Here is a 15,077-nt window from a genome sequence, read left to right as displayed (position 1 = left end):
TCTGTGGTTTCCTCCTCTGGAACTCTGACCAGCTGGGCGGTCTGTCTCAGATCATCTGTCACTAACTTTTATCTTCACAGCGCCACTAGTGTCGTCACTCTGAGGAGAAACTCTCAGAGTGACGACACTAGTGGCGCTTTTCCACTACACTTTAACGGCACTGCTCAGCTCTACATGGCGCGGCGCGGCACTGCATGGCGCGGCATGGCTCGGCACTGCTCGGGCCTACATGGCGCGGCGTGGCTCGGCACTGCATGGCGCGGCACAGCTTGGCACTACATGGCACCACATGGCGCGGCTCGGCACAGCATAGCGCGGCTCGGCATGGCGCGGCACTGCTCGGGCACTACATGGCACAAAGGCTCAGCATGGCGCGGCGTGGCTCGGCACTGCTCGGCACTGTATGGCGCGGCACTGCTCGGCACTGCATGGCACAAAGGCTCAGCGTGGCGCGGCACGGCTCGGCACTGCTCGGCTCTGCATGGCGCGGCACGGCTCCACGTGGCGCGGCACGGCTCGGCACAGCTCGGCTCTGCATGGCGCGGTACGGCTCGGCACAGCTCGGCTCTGCATGACGCGGCACGGCTCGGCACAGCTCGGCTCTGCATGGTGCGACGCGGCTCGGCACTGCTCGGCACTGCTCGGGCACTAGATGGCGCGGCGTGGCTCGTCACTGCTCCGCATGGCGCGGCACTGCTCGGCTCCGCATGGCACGGCACGGCGCGGCACTGCGAGGCTCCGCATGGCGTGGCACGGCCCGGCACTGCGAGGCTCCGCATGGCACGGCGCGGCTCAGTACTCAAAAGCTACTAGGGCTACTGGGGCTAGTGGGAAAGCAGTTTCCGGGCTCGTGGCTGTGAGCGCCCAACTCAATAGGGTTTGAATGGAAAGTAGACGCCCAGAGCGCTGAAAACGCGCCTGGTGGAATATTGCTCAACTCTCCAAAACCAAAAACTACAGTCTGTACAGACAGTCGTGACATGTGCCTCAGCTCATTTGATTTTGTTTTTAAAGTCGTGAAAAGACTTTTTAATACCTTTTAAGGGTCTTAATTTTCCCAAAATTGATTTGTCACCTTTTAATACTTTTCAAGACCCCGCGGATACCCTGATTTATAGATCACCCACGTTAATAGCATCATCGTGGACCCTTTTACAGATAAATATTAATACATAGTGGCCATTAATTGTTGTGTCACGAATGCTTGCTGTTTTAAATGATAAAGATAAGTCCACTAAAGTGTCATTCTGTAAGTTTGTGCGCTAAATTCAACTGTGTTTCTAACTGTTCGCCACTTAAGCCTGTGTTTTCTTTAGTTTGTTTGTTTTGGTCAAGCAAGTTATTGTGCTGCTGGCTTTCGTAAAGCGTTCGCTCGTCCCCTTCTGTGTTTGTCCGCTGTGACTGTGACCGGTACGTACTGTAAACAGCTCCGTGTGTTTTTATTAATTATCATTTTTTTAATCAAAATTGGAGGAAAAACTTAACATAATACGTTTTGGGTTTGATTAGAAATAGTAAGTAGTGGAGCTGTGCATAGAGCCTGTACATCAGATTCAATATAGCCAGGCCAATAAAAAAAACAGTTGTTCACATTAATGTTACAATTAAAATTTTGAAATAAATAAATTATAAGCATAACTTAATATGACCAAGGCACCTAAAAGCAAAAACACAGCAGTTTTCATCAATTTACAAGCAAGTTGGCAACACACATACATTGGAGTGAATGGGTTTCTTGTATCCTGCCACTAGGGGGAGAATAAAGTCTATGGTGGTGTCGCTGCTCTCTTTTACAGTGCTCTAGTTACTACCACACACCGTTACCACGGAGACGGAGCTCTAGTTACTACCACACACCGTTACCACGGAGACGGCGGTCAGAGGACTCACGTTGTGTCTGAAGAAGCTGAGGCGGGCGCGGTACTTCCTCCTCGCCAACCACATCTTCACCAGCGACTGGATCTGTTGGAGGACATGATGACATCATCACTGCAGGCCACGCCCCCTCTCAGCCACTTCCTGTTTCACATGACCACATGACTACGACCTTGTTACCTTGACGACTGCTCTCCAGTTGGCGTAGAGGAACTGCAGCCGGCACCGGTACTTCCTCTGCTGGACGAACCTCCTCCACGCCGCCTGGAGACACAGATTTACTTTACTATAAAGGGACAGTTCAACATACTTTAAAGAGATAGTTCAACATTTTGTCACATTGGCCCATTGCAGATTTTTCTACTTATTTCAAGTGAAAATCTGCTTGAAAGAAGTAAAAAGTGTCTAGAAACAAGTCAATTTTTAGGTGATGAGTCTTATTTCTTTCTATCTTTCTATCTATCTATCACATCTACACAGCTGTTAGATGATTGGCTGTTGGTCTGGTTTCTGAGCTGCACCTGAACGACTCTCACCTGTATGACGACGGCGGCGGGCGTCTGGTTGCCTAGGTAACGCCTGCGGGCCTGCAGCCGCTGGCGGAGCAGGAAGCCGCGGCTCGCCGCCTGCAGCCGGACGATGAGGGCGTCGCTGCTCCTCCAGAGGACGCCGCGGCGCTGCGAGGCCGACACGCTGCTCACCACGGCCTAGAGGGGACATCACAGTGACATCACACACAGTCACAGGTACGGTAGGAAGCGCTCGGAGCTCAGGTGAGTCTCACAGGTAAGCAGACATGAAAACTAATATTTCATATTTGAAAGCATCAATCTGATGCATTTTGAGAAGAAATTCAAGCAGAACTACAAGACAGTATGAGTTTATAGTAAAGTATCTATACATGGTCACATTTGGTACTTTTCCAAATACAAAGAGAACACAAAAAATGTCATTATTGGCTTTATTTTAATAGAAAGTCTTAGAACTGTAACATATGCATCAGTAAATAATCAGTAAATAATCACTGCTGCTGCAGGATTAAAATTGAAATTTCCATCTATATTAATCTGAACTCTTCCTAAATTAAAACATTAGTGGTCTGTTTAAAAATGAATATCAACTTGTTTTCTTTGCATTATTTGAGGTCTGAAAACACTGCATCTTTATTTGTTATTTTGACCAGTTGTATTTTTTGGGAGGAATTGTTCTCAGTAGTTTTTAGAATTAAACACAAACGTTCATTTTACTCAAACACACAACTATTGTTTCCCATACGTAGACCAACGTGGTGCAGCCACAGAATCAAGACCAAGACACACATTGACTCTGCTTTTTTTTTCCATCAATGCAATATCGTTCTGTTAATTAATCTCGACATAGCGCTCTTTCTCTGTTCACTCACTCACACACACTCACACACAGAGCATGCCAGTGGTGGTAAAAAGGAAACTTATCAACCAGCACTGCTGTGTTTGCATTAATTAACGAGTCTGTGGCGGCCGTCTCTCTCTAGGATATATTTGGGTCTTTATCTTAACTTTCCCCTAATGGGATTCTTTTCCCTCACTCAGGACATGTTGAGGAAACAAAACCAGTTGAGTTTGCTTCTCTCTCTCACCTGGATGTCGTGTGGGTCGAGGAAGAGGCTGTTGTGTATGAATCCATCAGGACGCTCCCAGCCTCCGTCCAGACGCTGCAGGTGGAAGAAGAACCAGGAGCCGTCGTCCACGCGGACTCGAACCCACGGACTGCGGTTGTCACCTGCACACAGTGACATCACCACCGATGATGTCATCACTCTGCTCAACCTGCTCTCTAAAGCTGCGTTCACACGCCTAAACTGCATTGTATAGTTGCTTAACTATTGTAAAGCGCATTGAGTTTGCCCTGTGCATGCACTTTATAAATAACATTGAATTGAATAATGTTTTTTTGGTCGACCAGTGCTTGGTCGACTATTTGGGGACAGCCCTAGTTATAATTGTTAATGTTAGGCTATATTTTGTTGTTATAATAAATGTGTGGCGGCCTGGGAAAACCCGTCGGATGTCGCTGACGTTCTATCGTGGCAAATAGCCAAAATAGGTGGAAAAGTAGCTACTATTACCACGATTTTGATATTTTGTGTGATTCTGGTACTTTGAACTCCCTACTACATTGTGGTGAATACATTTTTTAAGAAAACAAAACGGAAAGTACTTATTTTTATGTTTTTGTGGCGAATAAAGCGTTTCATTTACAGCTGAGCTGCAGCAGCAGCAGCGCTAGAGGAGACAGGTCCGTTGTTATTGTAGAGGAAACATTCAAGGACCCTCGGAAAGCAGAGAATCCCACGATTCAGATTCTTTTTTACAGCTGATCTCTATCATAAACGGTTCAGAAGCTGTTTAATGTTTTGTAAAACACTCGTCTTTAGAGGGTTAAAACAGCAACGTTCTAGTTAATTTTTCTCACTTTTTGGTCATAATAGATTAAAATGCCCATAACTTTTGATCTGTGAGGGATATCTCAGTTATTCAAACAGGTATGAATGGCTGAAAACTTCTAGTTTATGGAAGTATCAAAAAATGAAACTGTCAACATCCCACCATGTGAAGGGTTTTCACAGGCCACCACACAAATAATCCAGTTTTTGCTATCAAAATCTCTTCTTTTTTTAAACCTTAATAAAATTTGAATTGAATCGAATCGTGACTTTGGTGTATCGTTACAAGCCTAGTGATGATGTCATGGTTACCTGTTGTGTGGTGTTGTCATGGTTACCTGGTGAGTGTGTGCGCTGTGTGCGCAGGCCGAGCAGCTCTCTCTGGTACTCGGCGCTGCAGCCGGAGGAAAGTTCCTGCAGCTGCAGCTCAGGAAGAGACAGAACTCTGAGCGTCTGTCGGTCTCTGTCCTCCCTCACGGCCTGGTTCACCGCCGCCGCCGCCAAGCACACTGGGATACACAACAATATACACACACACACACACACACAGAGAAACAGAAACACGTGCATGAGTCCGCTGTGATGTCATCGCCTCCCCTACACACCACACTGCAAAAACTCTACATCTCACCAAGAATATTTGTCTTATTTCTTGTCAAAATGTCTAATTTCTAGTCAAAACTAATCTCTTTCCACTTCAAATAAGACTCATCACCTAAAAATTAACTTGTTTTTAGATCATTTTCACTTTCATTTTTACAAAGTTTCACTTGAAATAAGTAGAAAAAAGTTTTTTGTGCTTGTAATAAGAAAGAAAAACTTGCTCCACTGTCAGATTTGAAGTGAAAAAATGCTTGAAAGAAGTAAAAATTGTCTAAAAACAAGCTGCTTTTTATATAATGACATTAGTTTTGACTAGAAATAGGCCTAAGACAAATATTCTTGGTTAGATATACAGTAGGCTAGAGTTTTTGCAGTGAGTCTGGAGGAGAACTCACCGCTACACTGCAAAAACTCTACATCTTTCCAAGAATATTTGTCTTATTTCTTGTCAAAATGTCTCATTTCTAGTCAAAACTAATCTCTTTTCACTTAAAATAAGACTCATCGCCTAAAAATTAACTTGTTTTTAGATCATTTTCACTTGTTTCAAACTAATTTTCACATGAAATAAGTAGAAAAATCTGCCAGTGAAAGTAAGTTTTTTGTGTTTGTAATAAGAAAGAAAAACTTGCTCCACTATCAGATTTTTCTACTTATTTCAAGTGAAAATCTGCTTGAAAGAAGTAAAAAATGTCTAAAAACAAGCTGCTTTTTAATGTGATGAGTCTGATTTTAAGTAGAATGAGATTAGTTTTGACTAGAAATAAGACAAATATTCTTGGTAAGATATTCCATGATGACATCACAGGTCAGGTGACTCACGCTTCAGCGCTCTCTGGCTCTGCTGATTGGCTCTCCTCACTGCTTCCTGGATGTCGGCCAACCACAGCGCAGCTCCCGGGTCTCCACTCGCCTGATTGGACACAAGTTCATGACATCACCAACCATCCTCTCTGGAGGTGTGTGTGTGTGTGTGTGTGTGTGTGTGTAGTGTGTGTGTTAGACCCAATCCCATTTCTCTTTTTTACCCCTTTCCCCTTGAAACGGAGCCACAGTTCGTAGAGGTCGAAGGTCAACCCCTATTGGGACGCCCCTTCAACAATCACATATGTCATCACGTAGTCTCACTGGCTTTTACGTAAGCAGATGCGGCGAGCTTTTGCCAGAAATCCAATAGCCGTGTACCATATAACTTAATAAAATAAAACTTAGTGCAGACTGATGTGTTGATTGTAAAACATGTATTTCTTGATGTAAATGTGGTGGTTTGTGTCCGTAGGCTCCAGAGCCCCGAGGCAGCGCTGCTCTTCTGTCCAATACACACAGGAAGCTTCACTTTACATTCACACTAACTAATGCTACTGATACAGCTGTTAGATTTCATCACTGAGACCAACATTTATCTCCTAGAAATAATGTAACCAGCCGGTGGTAAACCTCTAAAAACCTGCGGGTAAGTTAATTAGCGATGGTTTTCTCCCCCGGGATGAGGACGGAGGTTGGCCGGCCGAGCAGCTCTGCAGACCGGCTGCTGTCTCTGTGATGTCCCGGTCGCTGCTGAGCTTCACTTCTCTGAAAAACATCGAAACTTCTAAACAGCCGTCGTTTGGATAAACTGGCCGTAGATTTGGGATCTAAACAGTTACTTTCTCACATGAAAACATATTAAAACTTAATAAAGTGACGTAATAACAGCGCTAGAGCGGGAAATAAAACAGCTTCTCGTTTTACAGCCACCGCTGCCGGCTGCCGCAAGATGCATTCTGGGAAACTTTTCATACCCCTCCGTTTGGAGTGTGCCTCTGAAAAATCTCCGTTTGGAGGGCTATGTAGCCCCACCACTTCCCCCTACCCCTCTGTCCTTACGGGAATTGGGACACCCCTACCCCTACACGTGAACGCGCAAAACGGAGGGGTAGGGGTAAGTGGTAGGGCCAAGGGGTGAAATGGGATTGGGCCTTAGTGTGTGTGTATAGCGTGTAGTGTATGTATAGTTTGTGTTAGTGTGTGTCTGTAGTGTGTAGTGTGTAGTGTGTATAGTGTGTAGTGTGTGTTACCTGAGCCTTGTGCTGGCGGCTGCGGCTGAGCAGCGTCAGGTATCTGCCGGCGTTTCCGGGGGAGACGTCGTCGTCAAGGCAACAGGACGGCAGCATCAGAGCAGAGAGGAGCTGCCGGGCGTCGCCCCTGACGACGGCCTCGTTGACCACGCCCACCGCCGCCAGCTCTGAGGTCACAGAGGTCAGAGGTCACGAAATAAAAAAACTCTAAGCACGAAGCATAAAGTCCACTAGCTTAATGCTAACGTATAATGTAAAACACCATAGACGGGCTAACAGAAATTAGCCTCGCTATCCAGAGTCTGTGGTCAGTTTATAACGCTTGTTAGGAAATTTTCTCTGACGTTTGTGTGTGTGTGTGTGTGTGTGTGTGTGTGTGTGTGTGTGTGTATCTGTGTGTAGTGTGTGTGTAGTGTGTGTATCTGTGTGTAGTGTGTGTCTGTGTGTGTGTGGTCGTACTCTGGTGCTCCTCCTGCTCTGATTGGTTGACTGCGTTGACTCCTTCTTGCAGCTGGTTCCAGGTCAGTAGATCTCTGCTCTGCTGCTTCTCTCCACGCAGACACTGGAAGTACCTGCAGGACAGGTAGACAATCAATCAATCAATCAATCAATCAATCAATCAATCAATCAATCAATCAATCAACCAATCAATCAATCAATCAATCATCTCTTTATTCACACACACACAAAGATCATAGACAGGTGTCCAGGTGTCCTACCTGTCCATGATGGCGTCCTCCACGTCCGACAGCCCTGCAGCTGAACTGACCAATGAGCAGCTGAACTGACGCAGGTTTCCCGCCTCCAGAGCCTGGTTGATGAGGGCCACGGCCGACACCACGGCAACGAAGAGCTCCTCCTGCTGCAGCTCCCCCTGGTGGACGGACACCACACGGTCAGGACAACAGGTGTCTCAGTGTCTAAATCTCACCAAGAATATTTGTCTTATTTCTTGTCAAAATGTCTCATTTCTAGTCAAAACTAATCTCTTTCCACTTAAAATAAGACTCATCACCTAGAAATTAACTTGTTTTTAGATCATTTTCACTTGTTTCAAACTAATTTTCACTTGAAATAAGTAGAAAAATCTGCCAGTGAAAACAAGTTTTTTGTGTTTGTAATAAGAAAGAAAAACTTGCTCCACTATCAGATTTTTCTACTTATTTCAAGCAGATTTTCTGCTTGAAAGAAGTAAAAAGTGTCTGAAAACAAGCTGCTTTTAATGTATAACTATGTATGTATGTCTATAAATATTCTTATTTTAGGTATAATTACATTTGTTTTGACTAGAAATAAGACAAATATTCTTGGCAAGATTTTGAGTTTTTGCAGTGTGGATCCCTTCATCACATTAAAAAGGAGCTTGCTGCAAGTTAATTTGTAGGTGGTGATGAGTCTTATTTTAAGTGAAAAGAGTTTAGTTTTGACTAGAAATGAGACGTTTTGACAAGAAATAAGACAAATATTCTTGGAAAGATTTAGAGTTTTTTTCTCAGGTGTGTGTGTGTGTATTAGTGTGTGTGTGTGTGTGTGTGTGTATTCGTGTGTGTTACCTGTCCCTGCAGCAGCCTCAGCTCTCTGTGTGTGTGTGTGTGTGTGTGTGTGTGTGTGTGTGTGTGTGTGTGTGTGTGTGTGTGTGTGTGTGTGTGTGTGTGTGTGTGTGTGTGTGTGTATTAGTGTGTTACCTGTCCCTGCAGCAGCCTCAGCTCTCTGTGGTACAGAGCAGCAGCAGCAGGAAACACCTGAGGCAGCTGGAGGTCAGAGGTCATCAGGCAGCTGACCGTCTGTCTGGGGTCACCACCTCGCAGAGCCACGTTCACACGCTGCACCGCCGCACACACTGCACACACACACACACAGAGTTTACAGTTAGTTTACTAACCGTGACGTCTGTTATGTGCCTCTACTACGGGGATTTGAACTGCGCCATGTTGGATTTTAGGTGGAGTCTACTTTCCATATTTGGAGAGGTGCAGGCGGCTTTTTGAACGTGGAAGTGGTCTTCACTTGTAGAACCCACAACTCCCCCCTCGGTCGACTCAATACCAGGGCATATTAGAGAATCAAATACTCAGCATTCCTTTAAAAGGCAGTTAAGGCCTGGACAATTAATGGCGGACCACACTCATATTTTTTGGACCTGCCCTGCCTTGCAACCTTTCTGGACCCAAGTACAAGCCACAACAAAGAGGATTCTGGGATTTGATATTGACTTCACTTGTGTCTCATTTTATTTGGGGAATATATCAAAGGATCTGCATAACAGGGATAGATATGTATTAAAGATCCTCATGGCAGCAAGTAAAAATGCAATAACCAGATGCTGGCTTCTTAGAGAACCTCCCACCCTGAACCTATGGAAAAATATAATAAAAGATATATACAGTATGGAAAGTATAACTTTCATTTTGAGATTACAGAAGGAAAAGGGGAAAGATTACTGGGCGAAATGGGTTACATACCTAGCCGAGTGTGACGGCTGAAATTGTCGTAGATTGTGAACAAAAGTTTATCACCCTGTGGCGAGTACTTATGAGTATTATTCAATGTGACAGAATGTTTGTGTATGACCTCATGTTTGTATTTGACCTCGTGTTTATGTTATGAAAACAAGAAAAAATAAAGTATATATATAAAAAAAAAAAAGGCAGTTAAGGCCGTGTCTCAAAGGAGTTTAAATGGAAAGCAACTGGAACTGGTTATTTGTCTGGGAAGACAAATAACCAGTTCCAGTTGCTTTCCATTTAAACTCCTTTGAGACACTATGACCTGGACAAATGAGAATATGCACAGGCTTAGTTAATGCAGTGCTTAATTGTTTCTTTTGGTTCTTAGGTTATACAAGATATTCACTGTGTGTGTCCAGGTGTGTGACCAGGTGTGTGACCAGGTGTGTGTCCAGGTGTGTGACCTACTGGTCCTGGCGCTCCGAGCCTCCTGATTGGCCAGCGTCACAGCTTCCTGCAGCTCCTCCTGGTCCAGAGGGTCGACACAGCCCTGCTCCTGAGGTCAGAGGTCAGAGGTCACAGTTAGCTCTGTGTGTGTGTGTGTGTGTGTGTTGTTATTATTCTATCTTTTTAAATTATTTTTTTCATGTTATTTTGTGTTTTTTCATATTAAACTGTAATATAAGGTGGAGGCTTAAAAATAATAAGCCCCTTGTGGCTTTTTGCCTCTCCCTGCACTGTCCTATTGTTACCTACCATCTTCTATGTTGTATGTATAACTTTGAATTTGAATTGTGAAATTTTATTTTTGCACAATGTTAGATTGAGTTGTTGTAAACCAGCGCCCTCTAGTGGAGGCAGGACGTAACGACAAGCTGCTATAGGTGAATATATATGATGAGATACAGAAACATTATAAAGTAGAATAGAATTTGAATATTTAACATAAGAAGCGTTGGACATGTGAATCTGATGACAGCCCTAGTGTGTGTGTCCAGGTGTGTGTCTGTGTGTGTGTGTGTGTGTACCTGCTCCTTGTCTTGGCGTCGCTCCAGCAGCTGGTCCAGGTACCAGGGTGCATTGTGGGAGTCGATGCCTCTGAGGGTCAGACACGGCAGCTGCAGCGCGGTGAGGAGAGACAGCTCATCTCCTGAGTCCAGAGCCTCGTCCACCTGCTCCACCGCCGACCGCACTGACCAATACACAGGATCAATACAAGATCAATACAGGATCAATACTGTCCAATAACACAGAGTTATCACTGACCAATACAGGATCAATACAGGATCAATACAGGATCAATACTGACCAATCACACAGAGAGTTATCACTGATCAATACAGGATCAATACTGACCAATACACAGGATAAATACAAGATCAATACAGGATCAATACTGACCAATCACACAGAGTTATCACTGATCAATACAGGATCAATACAGGATCAATACTGACCAATCACACAGGATAGTCGGGGTGGGAGAAAAAGATCGATTCACATGAATATCGCAATATCTTCTTTTTTTGACGATTTTTAAATCGATTTTGTTTTTCAAAAATGTTTTTAAATATTGTGCAATGTGCATTTGTTCGCCTTTTTTACATCCAGACAGTCCAGGTTTTGAAAAGGGTTTAAGTTCACTTTATAATGGAGTATGTTAATTTATAGGCTCCTACAGTGTTTGTGTGCAGATAAATGTTAAAAATGCTAAAGACTAAAAATCATAGAGAGAATCGGCAATATCCTAGAATCGCAATTTAAATCGAATCGCCATCCAAAGAATCGTATTGGGAGAAAAGCGTATCGTCCCAGCCCTACATTTAATCCTTTTAAACTTTTTAGGTTGTAATTTATTTATTGTCTCTTTTTATTTATTATTGTGCATATTGTGGAGCATCCACCCAACTCAAGCTTTTCGCAATGTGTGTACTTGTGCATCTGAGTGACAATAAACTTCTTGAATCTTGAAAATGGACCAGTATCAGTTAGCTGTGCAGCCGTTTCTCACCGTTGACGAAGTTGATGCTGGTCTGAATCTGATCCCGGGTCAGGTAGAGCTGGTAGACGTCCTCGTCCTCTGGGTGGACGGACTGGAGAGGGGAGAGGCATTAATAAACCTGATGCAGCTGAACATGACAGCTACAGTCTATAGATAGATAGATAGATAGATAGATGGATAGATAGATAGATAGATAGATAGATAGATAGATAGATAGATAGATAGATAGATAGATAGATAGATAGATAGATAGATAGATAGATAGATAGATAGATAGATAGATAGATAGATAGATAGATAGATAGATAGATAGATAGATAGATAGATAGATAGATAGTAGATAGTAGATAGATAGATAGATAGATAGATAGATAGATAGATAGATAGATAGATAGTAGATAGATAGTAGATAGATAGTAGATAGATAGTAGATAGATAGATAGATAGATAGATAGATAGATAGATAGATAGATAGATAGATAGATAGATAGATAGATAGAACTTTATTCATCCCGAAGGAAATTATTCAGCCAGGTCGCTCCAGAGGAAAATAACTTAGAGAAAATAAATAGGATACAAAGAGGAAAATATATGATAAAATATATCCTGCAATGTCTAGACAATATACACGACAAAGGAGCAACCTAGATATAAGTTAAAAGTTAAAATACAGTGCAACATTAATTTAAAAAGTGCTGTAATACAAAAGCATTTAGCATTTAGGCAATATATCACAACAGGCCGTGGTATATGCTCATTATACCACGGCTAACAACCAATCAGATCGCAGGATTTCACCTTTCCGTTTTATAAGTAATAATGAACTACTGTAAACTAGGGCCCGACCCATATGGATTTTTTGGGGCCGATGCCGATTACGACTATCCACCACTGGGTGTCGCCATGACACTCCATTCCACCGTTACGGTATTGTTGACAGCATAGACTGGTTGATAGACATCGGCCGTGATGACTTTATTTATAATCATCACGTCATTTTAATGAGAACAATACGGACGAGGTTTTAGCTTCATGTCACATTTTCACGTCACTATATCACCGTTGTGACTACTGTGATTTTTATGAAGTCTATAAAACGAATTGTTGAACAAACATTTTAGATTAGCTGGGCTAACCGTTAGCTGTTAGCCATTAGCAGTGTCAATAAACCCTTCACAATAAAAGCTCCCTTCACAGTAAAATCCCCTTCGCAATAAAAGCTCCTTCACAATAAAAGCCCCAGCACTGCTCGGCACTGCTCGGCATGGCTCGGCACGGCTCGGCACTGCTCGGCATGGCTCGGCACGGCTCGGCACTGCTCGGCATGGCACGGCGCGGCACGGCGCGGCTCGGCACGGCTCGGCACTGCTCGGCATGGCACGGCACTGCTAGGCTTGGCACTGCTCGGCATGGCTCGGCACTGCTCGGCATGGCTCAGCACGGCATGGCTCGGCTTGGCACGGCTCTGCCCTGCTCGGCTCGGCACTGCTCGGCATGGCTCGGCACTGCTAGGCTCGGCACTGCTAGGCTCGGCGCGGCTCGGCATGGCTCGGCACTGCTCGGCATGGCTCGGCACTGCTCGGCATGGCTCAGCACGGCATGGCTCGGCTTGGCACGGCTCTGCCCTGCTCGGCTCGGCACTGCTCGGCATGGCTCGGCACTGCTAGGCTCGGCACTGCTTGGCACGGCTTTGCTCGGCACGGCACGGCACGGCACGGCTCGGCTCGGCACGGCACACACCAGATAGTTGGACCAGTCCCAGCCTGGTCAGATGCTACATGAACTGATGAAGGTGAAACGTCTTCCTAGACAAATAACTAAGTCCAGTTGCTTTAGATTTAACCTCCTTTGAGACTCTACGACCTGGACAAATGAGAATATGCACCGGCTTCTAGCTCAACAAAACCTCTAGTCCCCGCGGAGTTAACGCGGTGCTACGAAGCTGGTTGTCAACTTGCTCCTGAGGCTCGGCTCAACAGCTGAGCAGCGTAGGGCAGGCTATCCCCTCAGCTGAACATCTGAGCAGCGTAGGGCAGGCTATCCCCTCAGCTGAACATCTGAGCAGCCTAGGGCAGGCTATTCCCTCAGCTGAGCAGCGTAGGGCAGGCTATTCCCTCAGCTGAGCAGCGTAGGGCAGGCTATCCCCTCAGCTGAGCAGCCTAGGGCAGGCTATTCCCTCAGCTGAGCAGCGTAGGGCAGGCTATCCCCTCAGCTGAACATCTGAGCAGCGTAGGGCAGGCTATTCCCTCAGCTGAGCAGCCTAGGGCAGGCTATTCCCTCAGCTGAGCAGCCTAGGGCAGGCTATCCCCTCAGCTGAGCAGCCTAGGGCAGGCTATTCCCTCAGCTGAGCAGCGTAGGGCAGGCTATCCCCTCAGCTGAACATCTGAGCAGCGTAGGGCAGGCTATTCCCTCAGCTGAACATCTGAGCAGCGTAGGGCAGGCTATTCCCTCAGCTGAGCAGCCTAGGGCAGGCTATTCCCTCAGCTGAGCAGCGTAGGGCAGGCTATCCCCTCAGCTGAACATCTGAGCAGCGTAGGGCAGGCTATTCCCTCAGCTGAGCAGCCTAGGGCAGGCTATTCCCTCAGCTGAGCAGCGTAGGGCAGGCTATTCCCTCAGCTGAGCAGCGTAGGGCAGGCTATTCCCTCAGCTGAGCAGCCTAGGGCAGGCTATTCCCTCAGCTGAGCAGCGTAGGGCAGGCTATCCCCTCAGCTGAACATCTGAGCAGCCTAGGGCAGGCTATTCCCTCAGCTGAGCAGCGTAGGGCAGGCTATCCCCTCAGCTGAACATCTGAGCAGCGTAGGGCAGGCTATTCCCTCAGCTGAGCAGCCTAGGGCAGGCTATTCCCTCAGCTGAGCAGCGTAGGGCAGGCTATTCCCTCAGCTGAGCAGCGTAGGGCAGGCTATTCCCTCAGCTGAGCAGCCTAGGGCAGGCTATTCCCTCAGCTGAGCAGCGTAGGGCAGGCTATTCCCTCAGCTGAGCAGCGTAGGGCAGGCTATTCCCTCAGCTGAGCAGCGTAGGGCAGGCTATTCCCTCAGCTGAGCAGCGTAGGGCAGGCTATTCCCTCAGCTGAGCAGCGTAGGGCAGGCTATTCCCTCAGCTGAGCAGCGTAGGGCAGGCTATTCCCTCAGCTGAGCAGCGTAGGGCAGGCTATTCCCTCAGCTGAGCAGCGTAGGGCAGGCTATCCCCTCAGCTGAACATCTGAGCAGCGTAGGGCAGGCTATTCCCTCAGCTGAGCAGCCTAGGGCAGGCTATTCCCTCAGCTGAGCAGCGTAGGGCAGGCTATTCCCTCAGCTGAGCAGCCTAGGGCAGGCTATTCCCTCAGCTGAGCAGCGTAGGGCAGGCTATTCCCTCAGCTGAGCAGCGTAGGGCAGGCTATTCCCTCAGCTGAGCAGCGTAGGGCAGGCTATTCCCTCAGCTGAGCAGCGTAGGGCAGGCTATTCCCTCAGCTGAGCAGCGTAGGGCAGGCTATTCCCTCAGCTGAGCAGCGTAGGGCAGGCTATTCCCTCAGCTGAGCAGCGTAGGGCAGGCTATCCCCTCAGCTGAACATCTGAGCAGCGTAGGGCAGGCTATTCCCTCAGCTGAGCAGCCTAGGGCAGGCTATTCCCTCAGCTGAGCAGCGTAGGGCAGGCTATTCCCTCAGCTGAGCAGCGTAGGGCAGGCTATTCCCT

The 15,077-nt window shown here is 46.3% G+C and overlaps 2 protein-coding genes across 2 annotated transcripts in view; both read right to left on the bottom strand.

Annotated features, from left to right (window-relative positions):
• The window catches only part of pmvk (phosphomevalonate kinase), a gene marked incomplete at its 5' end in the record, with an annotated part of 187,148 nt that overhangs the window by 97,071 nt on the left and 75,000 nt on the right, over positions 1-15,077 (bottom strand). The window lies entirely within an intron of this gene.
• Positions 1-15,077, bottom strand: part of iqgap3 (IQ motif containing GTPase activating protein 3) — a 55,190-nt gene that overhangs the window by 27,868 nt on the left and 12,245 nt on the right. Inside the window, exons 9-21 of the mRNA XM_083989282.1 lie at positions 11,419-11,500; positions 10,436-10,599; positions 9,876-9,963; positions 8,646-8,800; positions 7,680-7,834; positions 7,420-7,532; positions 6,961-7,127; positions 5,726-5,816; positions 4,639-4,809; positions 3,494-3,636; positions 2,412-2,582; positions 2,056-2,139; positions 1,891-1,962 (exon numbers count right to left, since the gene is read on the bottom strand). Of these exons, the coding sequence (XP_083845408.1) occupies positions 1,891-1,962; positions 2,056-2,139; positions 2,412-2,582; positions 3,494-3,636; positions 4,639-4,809; positions 5,726-5,816; positions 6,961-7,127; positions 7,420-7,532; positions 7,680-7,834; positions 8,646-8,800; positions 9,876-9,963; positions 10,436-10,599; positions 11,419-11,500 (1,656 nt within the window). The remainder of the gene's footprint in view (positions 1-1,890; positions 1,963-2,055; positions 2,140-2,411; positions 2,583-3,493; positions 3,637-4,638; positions 4,810-5,725; positions 5,817-6,960; positions 7,128-7,419; positions 7,533-7,679; positions 7,835-8,645; positions 8,801-9,875; positions 9,964-10,435; positions 10,600-11,418; positions 11,501-15,077) is intronic.

The sequence above is a fragment of the Trachurus trachurus genome (assembly GCF_905171665.1).
Source record: "Trachurus trachurus genome assembly, chromosome: 16".
Lineage (NCBI taxonomy): Eukaryota > Metazoa > Chordata > Actinopteri > Carangiformes > Carangidae > Trachurus > Trachurus trachurus.
This window is presented reverse-complemented; position numbering and strand designations above follow the sequence as displayed.